This window comes from Hylobates moloch, unplaced genomic scaffold, assembly GCF_009828535.3.
Source record: "Hylobates moloch isolate HMO894 unplaced genomic scaffold, HMol_V3 SCAFFOLD_1, whole genome shotgun sequence".
Lineage (NCBI taxonomy): Eukaryota > Metazoa > Chordata > Mammalia > Primates > Hylobatidae > Hylobates > Hylobates moloch.
This window is the reverse complement of record NW_026652276.1, coordinates 96331170-96343735: the sequence shown is the minus strand read 5'-3', so window position 1 is coordinate 96343735 and position 12566 is coordinate 96331170. Positions and strand designations below refer to the sequence as shown.

General features: G+C 40.8%; 1 protein-coding gene across 1 annotated transcript in view; it reads left to right on the top strand.

Moving 5' to 3' along the window:
* The window catches only part of LOC131384021 (E3 ubiquitin-protein ligase RNF216-like), a 43517-nt gene extending 31956 nt beyond the window's left edge, over window positions 1–11561 (top strand). The window contains exons 5-6 of the mRNA XM_058442464.1: window positions 9171–10013; window positions 11337–11561. Coding sequence (XP_058298447.1) covers window positions 9171–10013; window positions 11337–11360 — 867 coding nt within the window. The 3' untranslated portion in view covers window positions 11361–11561. The remainder of the gene's footprint in view (window positions 1–9170; window positions 10014–11336) is intronic.
* The last annotated feature ends 1005 nt before the right edge of the window (window positions 11562–12566 follow it).

Here is a 12566-nt window from a genome sequence, read left to right as displayed (position 1 = left end):
CTTGTTTTAACCAAGTAGTCTGCTCTGTAATACCTGCTGTGTTTATCTGTGTGCAACAAGAAGCACCATCAACTGCACAAATTCTTCTCTGTTGAGTTAGTAGGTAATCTCGCATCCCATGACTGGGTTAAATTAAAACAGGGAGTGCAGGTTACCTGCAGAGGCTGCTGATGGTGAAATTTTCACTGCAACGTTGTCCTGCCACATGAGAATTAGGCATAAGTAAGGAAAGATTAAGGAGGGCAAGAGTCTTATTATGAGAGGGAGTCTTGCTCTGATGTGGTTTGCTGTTGTGAATGTCTCTGGTTGTGACATCGGCCATCCTAGTAAACTCTGAGTGGCCCATGCATTAGGAATGAGACTTATTCCTTGCAATTTACATAGATTTGTCCAGCTTCAGCTCATAGGGCTTCAGGAACTGAGCAATTCTCCTTCATTGGGTAGTCGTAGCCAGATATTAGAGAAAACTAAAAATTCAGAATTCAGTGCCATGTATAGGTAGATAATAATCTAAATAACAGGCATACTGGAGTTTTCTTTTGAAATGTAGTTTTCCTCTCTAAGTCGCTCCCATTTGTACCAAAGATAATCACAGTAAGACCAGTTTGCCTGACTAACCACATATTTGAAAGCACATATTTAAATTTGCTTTGCTGGAAATTTTGATGAGGAATCTCAAATTGGTCTTTAAAAAATGTCTCTGCTAGGAAACCAAACCAGGACAGACATTAGTCTCTTTGCCTGCCGTATCCAGCATCTGGAGGTTCCTGAGCCTGCCAGGAAGAGACAGATTTACTCACTGTAAGGCAGGGAACGCTTAAAGCCAGGCACTGTTTGCACATTTTGAAATATGGCGTTCCAGTCAAAGCCTTGGTAACATAACCAGTTTCCAGTTGTGTCCTTTTATTAAAAGGACAGATTCTTATTGAACTTATGCAAATAATGATATTGCCATAAAAATAAGAATACTCATGAACAGTTTGCAAATTCTGGAGGGATCCTGTTGGGAGGAAAAGTAAATATTTTTATTTTTATTATAAAAGTATACCAAATTGCTGTAAGCTATAATAACCTTAAAAGAAAAAAGTTTCCTTAAATCTGGAAAACAAAACATTAAAAGAACCAGCAGTGTTTCAAATAAAGAAGCCATAAAAACCCATGATTCTTCTTTTATCAATTCAGTCTCGTAATTAATTCTTGCTGTTTGATCTTGGTTAGCAGTTACACAAATCCATTAGTTTCTTCATTAGAATTTTGTATATTTAGTCCTATAGTACGAACTCAAACTTGTATTTGTCAGAGTTCATTTCATTTTTCGCATATCCATCTTTGAACACACAGCACTTTAGGATATAATTGCTTGCAAAGAGCTTTCAGAAAGTGTCAGAACAAAATAACTGTGGACAGCAAGACTTAAAATGGCTGTGGTTAAAAACCTGATGAGAGTTCATTATGACACAGTTGACAAGGAAATTTAGTTATTTCTGAACCAAAATTATGACTGATAGCATTTATACCAAGACATAACAGATTTCTAGGAACTTTATATAATCTTGGAATATAAAAAACATCCATATAGGCCCGGCACGGTGGCTCACGCCTGTATGTAATCCCAGCACTTTGGGAGGCCGAGGCGAGTGGATCACTTGAGGTCAGGAGTTCGAGACCAGCCTGGCCAGCATGGTGAAATCTCGTCTCTACTAAAAATACAAAAATTAGCCAGGCATGGTGGCACGTGCCTGTAATTCCAGCTACTTAGGAGGCTGAGGCAGTAGAATCGCTTAAACCCAAGAGAGGGAGGTTGCAGTGAGCCAAGATCACGCCACTGCGCTCTAGCCTGTATGACAGAGGGAGACCCTGTCTCAAAAAAAAAAAAAAAAAAAAAAAAAGATAAATACATGGGCATTTTTGCTGATCAGAAGACACACAGCTGTTTTCCAAATGGTCTTACTTACCAAAAATACCTAAGTCATGTGAACTAAAAGGCATTGGAGTTAGGTCCTGTTTTTCTGATAAAAGATTGAAGTGCTTGCTTTTTCCTTAAACCGATTATGAGAGTTCTCTCATGTATTTTGGTAGAGAAATACCACATACACATAACGCATATATAGACACGGAGACACAGAGAAGCAGATCTTATAGCCTTCATTAAAATTCTTTATTTGCCAGTTTTCAGATACAGTTTATACTTGAACAACATGGTGGTTAAGGGTGCCAACCCCTGTGCAGTTTAAAATCTGCATATAACTTTTGACTTCCCAAAAACTTAAGTACTAATAGCATAGTGTTGACCAAAGCCTTAACTACTTAATACTACTTAATAACTACTTAACTACTAATAGCATACTGTTGACCAATAACATAGTTAACATGCTTTAGTCAGTATATTATATGTGTGTGTGTGTGTGCGCGCGCACGCGTATATATATATATATATATATATATATATATATTTATAGTAAAGTAAGCTGAGGAAAGGTTAAGAAAATCATAAAGAAAGTGGACACGGTGGCTCACGCCTATAATCCCAGCACTTTGGGAGGCCAAGGCCAAGAGTTCAAGACCAGCCTGGACAAGATGGTGAAACCCCGTCTCCACTAAAAATACAAAAATTAGCTGGGCATGGTGGTGAGCACCTATAATCTCAGCTACTCAGAATTTAGCTTGTTTCTTAATGAGTTACTGACTTCAGGGCTGCCAAAGACTAACCAGAGCTTCCCTGGGGTAGAGTTTCAGCATTAAAATGAGGTGGAATTTGGCTTTTTCCTTCAAAAGGTGAACTGTAGGGCACAAAGACAGTTTGTGTGCAGCCTCTGTAAGCTGGCAGAAACTGGTTTAAGATCTATATGTAGTAGTTTATCAGAAAACGATGTTTGTAAGGCCAGTCCTCTGTCCGTATAAGAGTTGTAGTGGGTTTCTGGGTTGTAAATCAGAGTTAGGGAGGGGTCTGATATTTGCCTGATACCCCCTATTGGTAGGGAGCTTAGCAACAGTATGGTTTTTCTTGGAGCTTAGGAATTTAGGGAGTTGCTATACCAGTCACCCTGAACCCTGACCTCATAGGTGATTTTTGTTTCCTTAACCTTAAGGGTCAGGCCAGACACAGTGGCTCAAAACCTGTAATCTCAGTGCTTTGAGAGGCCTAGCAGGAGGATCACTTGAGCCCAGGAATTCAAGGCTGTAGTGAGCTATGATTGTGCCACTATACTTCAGCCTGGGACCCTGTATCTAATTATTATTTACTTACTTATTTATTTATTTATTGAGATGGAGTCTCCTGTTGCCCAGGCCGGGGTGCAGTGGTGCAATCTTGACTCACTGCAGCATCCACGTCCCGGGTTCAGTGATTCTTGTGCCTCAGCCTCTGGAGTAGCTAGGATTACAGGTGTGAGCCACCATGCATGACCTTTGTCTCTAATTTTTAAAAAACAGACAAAACTTTAGGATCTGTCTTAGTTTATAAAGGGGCATCTATTATGCTTTCAGATAACACCATAGAGCTAAAACATTTTGGAAATGGCTTTCTAAAGGTCACGTCTGATATTTCAGGCTTTGCCTGGCCCATAAGTAGACTGGATGGTACTTGTCAGGTCCTGAATATCATCCTCAGGAAAATAACATTCTGCTTCTGCTGCTTTTATCCGTTTTTACTCCCTCTCCTTCCCCTGGTCCCACCATGCGTTAGCTGGTAATAAATCAGGTATCCTAGGATCATAAGTTATAATTAAGACTCTGAATTCTTTAAAAAATGTTTGAAAGTCTTCCTCAGGTTTAGGACATTTTTAAACTATGGCCTGTTTTTATCCATAGCATGTAAGTCAGGAATTACATGCTGCATTTTCAGGTTGTTCTGTTTTATAAGGAAACAGCTGAACTGTTTTTTTCAGAGAAGAAAGGCAACTCAGAGTTAGTAGACTGAATATTCAGGAGTAGATGCAATATTCAGGTAAAATGGGAGCAGTAGGAGTTACATTAGTTTATCTGTCTTTGGTGTGGGAGGTAATCTTGCATTTCTAGTTTTTCATTAGCTTTTTGCAGTGAATCTTTCAAAAAAGCTATTTTAGGATCCGGTTGTCTCTTTGAGGCTTCTGAATGCCAGTAAGAATCTCGTTCTCTCCGTGTAATTTGGAGGCTTAGGATTCAAGTGAATTTCTTGGATGAACACTCTTTTTCATCGGGAACATTCCACATCATGGTCATCATAATTCTGAATTATTTTTGGTAAAGTTTTGCCGCTTTTGTAACTATTTGTAGCTTCTGGAGCCAGCAGTTTTATACATGAAAAGGCAGGACTACCAGAAGGCAGAGTACTCCAATTTTTAGAAATTAGGGATGCTGTTTTTATGTTGGACCTTGTATATCTCAGGACTAGGATGACTTTGGCTCTAAGATGTACAACGTAGCCAATAACTTTCCAGTTTCCATCTGACTCAATCAAGACACCTGAGGCCTCCCTCACCTAAACCTGCAAGAAAAGGAATCCACATACCCACAGATTCCAAAAGCCTGAGTTTATACCCTCCCTGCATTCGACACAGCTGGTATCAGCTTTAAAACTGCACCCCTGTACGCTAGCAGCAAATGGAGTTGCACCCACATTTCCGTCTGGCCATAATCTTGGGGGCTTGACTCAAGCCATAAAGACCTCTGCAAAGAGGGAGCAAAAAATACAGTTCTTGCCAGTAATTTGTGAGCCCCCACATTCCCAAAAGTCATGTGCCCTGCCATAGCCCAGATTAACCCTAGGTGCTGCAAAGTCAAATGCTCTCTCACAGTGCAGCCTAACCTTGGTACCCTCAAAGTCAAAGAGATCAGGTGCTAAAAAGACAGCAGAGCTCAGACTTGAGAAGGACTTCCAACACTTGCAGCTCCATGAGTAAAACGTTACTCCCCAAAAAAGGGAGTTAGCCGTTTTTCTTGTGTTCCTTGAGTTACCTCAAGATATCAACAGTCCCTGTCCCTTTGGGTTGCCAAACCTGTCAAAGGACAAAATTACAACAAATTTAGTGTAAGGATCTCAATTGTCTTTATTGTGACTCTAGCATCAGGTGATGCTTCATTCCAAAATGGAGAGTAAGTGTTCTTGTTGCTTTTTTTTTTTTTTTTTAGACAGTCTCGGTCTGTCACCCAGGCTAGAGTGCCGTTGCCCAATCTCAGCTCACTGCAACCTCCCGAGTTTAAGCTATTATCCTGCCTCAGCCTCCTGAGTAGCTGGAATTACAGGTGTGTGCCACCACACCCGGCTGATTTTTGTGTTTTTAGTAGAGATGGCGTTTCACCATGTTGGTCAGGCTGGTCTCTAACTCCTGACCTCAAGTTATCCGCCCACTTCAGCCTCCCAAAGTGCTGAGATTACAGGCGTGAGCCACCGTGCCCGGCCCTTGTTGCTTTTTATATTAATTTTATACTCAATCACCTTACCATTATTATCTGTAGTGATTTTTCAGTTGACTCTTAACTTCTTGAAAACTTGCATCTGATCTGTCTTTCCAATTTTTATACTTCTTTGACTTGTCTAATTATATTATGGTACTTCCTCAAAAATTTTAATAGTGTTGATAGAGAAGAACAAGAATGGCCACATACATAAATGGGAATACTTTTAATGTTTCTTCATTAAGTGTGATGGTGCCTTTTTGCTTTAGATACCATTTCTTTAGTTATGTTAAGGAACTAGTCATTTACTTTGACTTAAAATTTTTTTTTTTAGAAGTGAGTGTAGGATTCTGTTACATTCAATTTCAGCATCTTACACAGATTGTCATGTGGTTTTTCTTCCTTGACCTCTTAGTTGGTAAGTTATTGTCTTTGAAAAGACTCCCCTTGGTTGTGGCATTGTAATGTAGTAGTAATGTGCTGCTGGGGATTCCATTTGCTAATATTAGTTTTTTCTCTGTAGATCTCGTAAGTGGAGATTGGCCCGTAGGTTTGTGTGTACGTATGATATCCTTGACATTTTTTTTTTTTATAAGCATGATTCTGACTTCATAAAAAGTTTAGAAGTTTTCTTTTTTTTTTTTTTTTCTGTTTGGAGATGGGAGTTTTGCTCTGTCGCCCAGGCTGGAGTGCAATGGCGTTATCTTGGCTCACTGCAACCTCTGCCTCCCAGGTTCAAGTGATTCTGCTGCCTCAGCCTCCCAAGTAACTGGGATTACAGGCATGCGCTACCACTCCCAGCTAATTTTGTATTTTTAGTAGAGATGGGGTTTCACCATGTTGGTCAGGCTAGTCTCAAACTTCTGACCTCAGGTGATCCACCTGCCTCAGCCTCCCCAAGTGCTGGGATTATAGGCATGAGCCAACCGTGCCTCACCAGAAGTTTTCTTTATTTCTTTGAGGGTTGTTTTTTGTTTGTTTGTTTTTTAGAGTCTTCAGAACCAGTGTATTCTTTGAGGTTTGAATATATTCTACAGAATTAAACAAAACAGACTGTTGTTCTACTTCCTCTTAATCTGTGACTCGTTATGTTTTTTCCCTTTTTTAGTTCGAATGGTTATTTGAACTAACCGTTATGTGTCCCCCCCCCTTCCCTTCCCTCCCTGGTTTTCCTTCCTCCTCCTCTACCAAAGAAACAGCTTCTTCTCTTCTACAACTCCAGTTACATCTTTTGAAGACCTTTTTGTTCTTGACGTGTTCTCTTATCTAATTTTCCATTTTGTCTATGCCTTACTATGGCTATTCTGACCTGGCTTTCAATTCACTAATTTCTCTCTTCAACTATATTTACTTAAAATGCTATATATCCATATGTAGCATTAGTTATTGTATTTTTAGTTATTGTATTAGTTATTGTATTTTTCCATTCTGGAATTTGCATTTGATTCTTCTCCTTCTTGGCTGCAGTTCTCAATCTAGTCTTTGATTTCCCTAAACATGCTAACTGTTACTTTAGAATTCATGTTGATAATTTCACTGTGTGAAACCCCTGTATATTTGTTTCTGTTGTCTGTCACTTGTCTTGTTTTGATTTTCTGTTGCTGCATTAGGTTCTCGTATACCTAGTTAGTTTTGATTGAGTGTAAGTCATTGTATATGAAAATTTGGGGATTCTGTATGATGTTATGTTTCTCTATAGAGGATCTTAATTGGTTTCTTGAAGAAGAGTAAGAGCACCAGCACCTCACATTCAGGGAGTTAAAGTCTCCACACTAGGATTCAGTTCCTGAGAGGTCCAGGGTATTTCCAGCTTACCGCTTACTTCAGTGGCATAGTCCTCAGAGACCCACCCTAAAGCCTGAGATTCACCATCTCCTTTCTTCTAGGGACTTCCCAGAGGAACTGTTGTTACCAGTTTAGCATGTATCCTTCCAGGTCTTTTCTTTGAATTTGTATGTATCCATGTGTATATACATGTGTGTACATATACATACTTTTAGAAATGATTTTGTTTGTGTCTTATTGACGTATTTTAAGTAAATGGAATCATTCTGCGTATGATTTTGCAGCTTGCTTTTCTTCACTTAATGGCATTTCTTAGTGAAGCTTTCCATTTCAGTACAGATTGAGCTACCTCTTTTTTGGTAGGGGTCAGTTGTAGAGTATTTTGTAGAACAAATAAGTAATAGTTTATTTAACCATTCACTCAGGGACAAACTTCACAATGTCTCTAGGCTTTTTTCTGTTTACGCTGAATATTCTTGTATATGCCCTTTTTAGATAGAGTTTATAGAACAGTATGAAAAAATGATGACAGATATACATTTTTAATTTTTATTTATGTATTTGTGTATTTATTTATTTATTTGAGACGGAGTCTCGCTCTGTCTCCAGGCTGGAGTGCTGTGGTACCATCTCGGCTCACTGCAACCTCTTGACTCCCTGGTTCAAGCAATTCTGCTACGTCAGCCTCCCAAGTAGCTGGGATTACAGGCACACACCACCATGCCCAGCTGATGTTTTTATTTTTAGTAGAGACGGGGTTTCACCATGTTGGCCAGGATGGTCTCGATCTCCTGACCTCATGATCCGCCTGCCTTGGCCTCCCTGAATGCTGGGATTACAGGCATGAGCCACCACACCTGGCCTACGTTTTTTATAATAGTGCCAAATTTCTCTCCCAAATTCACCAGCAGTAAATGATAGTATAAGAATTTTCACACATCGGCCAAGCGTGGTGCCCCACACCTGTAATCCCAGCACTTTGGGAGGCTGAGGTGGGCCAGTCATCTGAGGTCAGGCGTTCAAGACCAGCCTGGCCAACATGGCGAAACCCTGTCTCTAACAAAAATACAAAAATTAGCTGGATGTGGAGGTGTGCACCTATAATCCCAGCTACTCGGGAGGCTGAGGCAGGATAATTGCTTGAACCTGGGAGGCGGAAGTTGGAGTGAGCTGAGATCATGCCATTGCACTCCAGCCTGGGTGACAGAGCGAGACTCTGTCTCAAAAAAAAAAAAAAAATTTTTTTTCACCATCCTCACCAATGCTTGGTATTATCTAATTTAAAAGTTTGCCAGTCTTACAGGGAAAAAAATACTGTCTTGTTTTAATTTTTCATTTTGCTAGTTACTAATGAGATTTAGATTGTTTTTATATGTTTTTTGAACATTTCTTATTCTTCTGATGTGTTAGCATTCTTTCATTGTTTTATCTGCTGTGGAGTTATTTTTGTTTTAGTGGTCTCAGGTTAAATTATAATTCAGGGCCGGGTTCAGTGGCTTATGCCTGTAATCCCAGAACTTTGGGAGGCCGAGGGGGGCAGATCAGTTGAGGCCAGGAGTTTGAGACCAGCATGGCCAACCTGGCGAAACCCCGTCTCTATTAGAAACACAAAAATTAGCTGGACATGTTGGCACATGCTTGTAATCCCAGATGCTTGGGAGGCTGAGGCACAAGAGTTGTTTGAGCCCGGGAGGCAGAGGTTGCAGTGAGCTGAGATCGCACCATTGCACTCCAACCTGGGTAACAGAGGAAAACTGTCTCAAAAATAAAAATAAATTTTAATTCAAACTATATTTCAAGCTTTAATCTATGAATGACTACTTTGATTCTTACAGATAGTATATATAGTGTAATCAAATTTCAGTGTTAAGATAAATGTAAAGAATAGGTATTGTTAAGGGAGAGGGTGTTTTTGTTTCTTTCCTGTCCTATCTCGGAAGCTCAATATAAGTACATGAGGGATAGGCATAGGAAAGAAATTGAATTATTAAAATTTCATTTTTTCTTAGACAAATAAACCTCAGAGATCACGACCCAATCTCATCAAACCAGCTGCCCAGTGGCAAGATCTGAAAAGGTTGGGAGAAGAAAGGCCTAAAAAGTCTAGAGCAGCATTTGAATCAGATAAGAGCAGCTATTTTTCAGTGTGTAACAACCCATTGTTTGATTCTGGGGCACAGGATGATTCTGAGGATGACTACGGTGAATTTCTGGATCTTGGGCCTCCTGTAATCTCTGAATTCACTAAGCCAAGTGGCCAAACAGAAAGAGAACCCAAGCCTGGACCGAGTCGTAACCAAGCAGCAAATGACATTGTCAACCCCAGATCAGAGCAGAAAGTCATCATCTTGGAAGAAGGTAGCCTTCTTTACGCCGAAAGAGATCCTTTGGAAACTCAGAACCAGTCATCTGAAGACTCAGAGACAGAGCTGTTATCAAATCTAGGAGAGTCAGCTGCTCTAGCAGATGATCAGGCCATCGAAGAAGACTGCTGGTTAGATCATCCTTACTTCCAGTCTCTGAACCAACAGCCCCGTGAAATAACAAACCAGGTTGTTCCTCAGGAACGGCAGCCTGAAGCAGAACTGGGCCGCTTGTTGTTTCAGCATGAATTCCCAGGGCCAGCTTTTCCAAGGCCAGAACCCCAGCAAGGTGGGATTTCAGGCCCCTCTTCTCCTCAGCCTGCCCATCCTCTAGGAGAGTTTGAAGACCAACAGTTAGCAATTGATGATGAAGAGCCAGGTCCAGCCTTTCCAATGCAAGAATCACAAGAGCCCAATTTGGAAAACATTTGGGGGCAAGAAGCTGCAGAGGTAGATCAAGAACTCGTTGAACTATTAGTGAAAGAAACGGTAAGTTTTATTTTATCAAGTAAATGTAGACACTACATATACTGAGTTTCTTTTTTTTTTTTTCATTGCAAAAAAAAAAAAAAGCTGTTTGTATGCGTGGACTTCATTTTCCTAAGAAGTATATATCTAGATGTACAGAATAGAAGAGACACTCTGAAGACATGAAAATGGAATTGGGGTTCCTTTACTATACTTAACCTTTCAGGAAGCTCTCTGGGATTCTAACTGCATATCATGGTGGCCTGGTGCTGTCATACCTGCAATCCCTCATTTTTTTCAGATTCCTTGAGTTCACTCCAAATGGAAACCCTTAAAGCAGGTTTATTGAATTACCTAGACCTATGCTGTCCAATATGGCACTTACTAGCTCCTCGTGGCTGTTTCCATTTAAATGTCTTACAGTTAAATAAAATTTTCCCGTGGCATCAGTCACATCTTAGCCTTAGTAGCCACATGAGGCTAACAGCTTACCTCATATCAAGCATAGAGGACAATGTTTCTGTCATCCTACAAAGCTCTATTAGTGGTGATATTAAGAGTTACACAAGGGTCGGGCGTGGTGGCTCACACCTGTAATTTCAGCACTTTGGGAGGCCAAGGCGGGTGGATCACAAGGTCAGGAGATCAAGACCATCCTGGCTAACATGGTGAAACCCTGTCTCTACTAAAAAAATAAAAAATTAGCCGGGCGTGGTGGCGGGCACCTGTAGTCCCAGCTACTTGGGAGGCTGAGGCAGGAGAATGGCGTGAACCCTGGAGGCGGACCTTGCAGTGAGTCGAGATCGAGCCACTGCACTCCAGCCTGGGCAACAGAGTGAGACTGTCTCAACAACAACAAAAAAAAGGTGTTACATCCAGTAGCCACTGTTTGCCTTCAAACAAGTCTGTTAACCCTACTTTACCCAGGCGGGGTTTTTTTGTTTTGTTTTTGGTTTTTGTTTTTTTTTTTGAGACCCAGTCTCACTCCGTCACCCAGGCTGGGGTACAGTGGTGCGATCTCAGCTCACTGCAACCTCCACCTCCTGGGTTCAAGTGATTCTCCTGTCTCAGCCTCCCGAGTAGCTGGGATCACAGGCGCATACCACCACGTCTGGCTAATTTTTGTATTTTTTTAGTAGAGACGGGGTTTCACCATGTTGGCCAGGCTGGTTTTGAACTCCTGACAGGTGATCTGCCTGCCTCTACCTCCCAAAGTGCTTCGATTATAGGCATGAGCCAGTGCTCCCAGCCACCCACGTGTTTTTATCTAGCCGCTAGGTTGTGTGCTGCTTGAGGGCTGGCATGAGATTGTAACTTATTTGTGTTTGGATTCCCTTTGTCTAGACAGAGATGCTCAATATTTGTTGAAGCAATGAAGAATGGATCTGTAAAATGGGGACAGAGAACCAGATCTCTCAAGACCTTTCTAGACCTCATCTTCTAGGTAGACAGATGAATCTGGGAACTAGTGTTGAATTTGAAGACACACACAGATCTGCTTCACAGACCTTTTCTAGTCTTTAGTCATTTTATTATACTTTTTGCCATCTGTCTTGTATTGCCATTTGAAACCATTCTAGTGAGTGAAATATAAATTATGTTCTTATTTGTTTCTAGGAAGCAAGATTTCCAGATGTAGCAAATGGGTTTATTGAGGAAATAATTCATTTTAAGAATTATTACGATCTGAATGTGTAAGTATACTGCCATGCTTTTTTTGTGGTGGTGGTGGTAAAATATATGTAATAAAAAATTTACCATTTTAATCATTTTTAAATATACAATTTGGTGTTGTTAAGTAAATTCACATTATTATGCAACTATCACCACCATCCATCTTCAGAACTCTTTCATCTTCTCAAACTGAAACTCTGTCCCCATTAAACACTCACTCCCCATCCCCTTCCCAAGCCAGTGGCACCCACCATCCTACTTTCTTTCTACATGGATTTGGCTACTATCAGGGGCCTCGTGTTTGTTCTTTTCTGACTGGCTTATTTCACTTGGCATTATGTCTTTTTTAATGACCTTGTTCGTTCTGACATTAGTGATATACGGACTGTTTTCTGGATTTTATGGAATACTGCATGGTTATAGAATTATGATACTGAGTTGTTTCTAAGCATTGATACTGTCTGTATTTTAGTAAAGATGTTAAGACATTTTCTTCCCTATAATTGTAACAAAATGTTCTGCAGCCACTCTGTCTGTTTGGAGAAATACGTGGAAGCATTTTTTTTTTTTTCTTCTTGAGACGGAGTCTCGCTCTGTCGCCCAGGCTGGAGTCCAGTGGTGCGATCTCAGCTCACTGCAAGCTCCGCCTCCCAGGTTCACGCCATTCTCCTGCCTCAGCCTCCCGAGTAGCTGGGACTACAGGTGCCCGCCACCACACCCGGCTAATTTTGTGTATTTTTAGTAGAGACGGGGTTTCACCATGTTAGCCAGGATGGTCTCGATCTCCTGACCTCGTGATCCGCCCGCCTTGATCTCCCAAAGTTCTGGGATTACAGGTGTGAGCCACCGCTCCTGGCCACATTTCTTAATTTTCATTATAAAAGGGATAAATATGGGCCA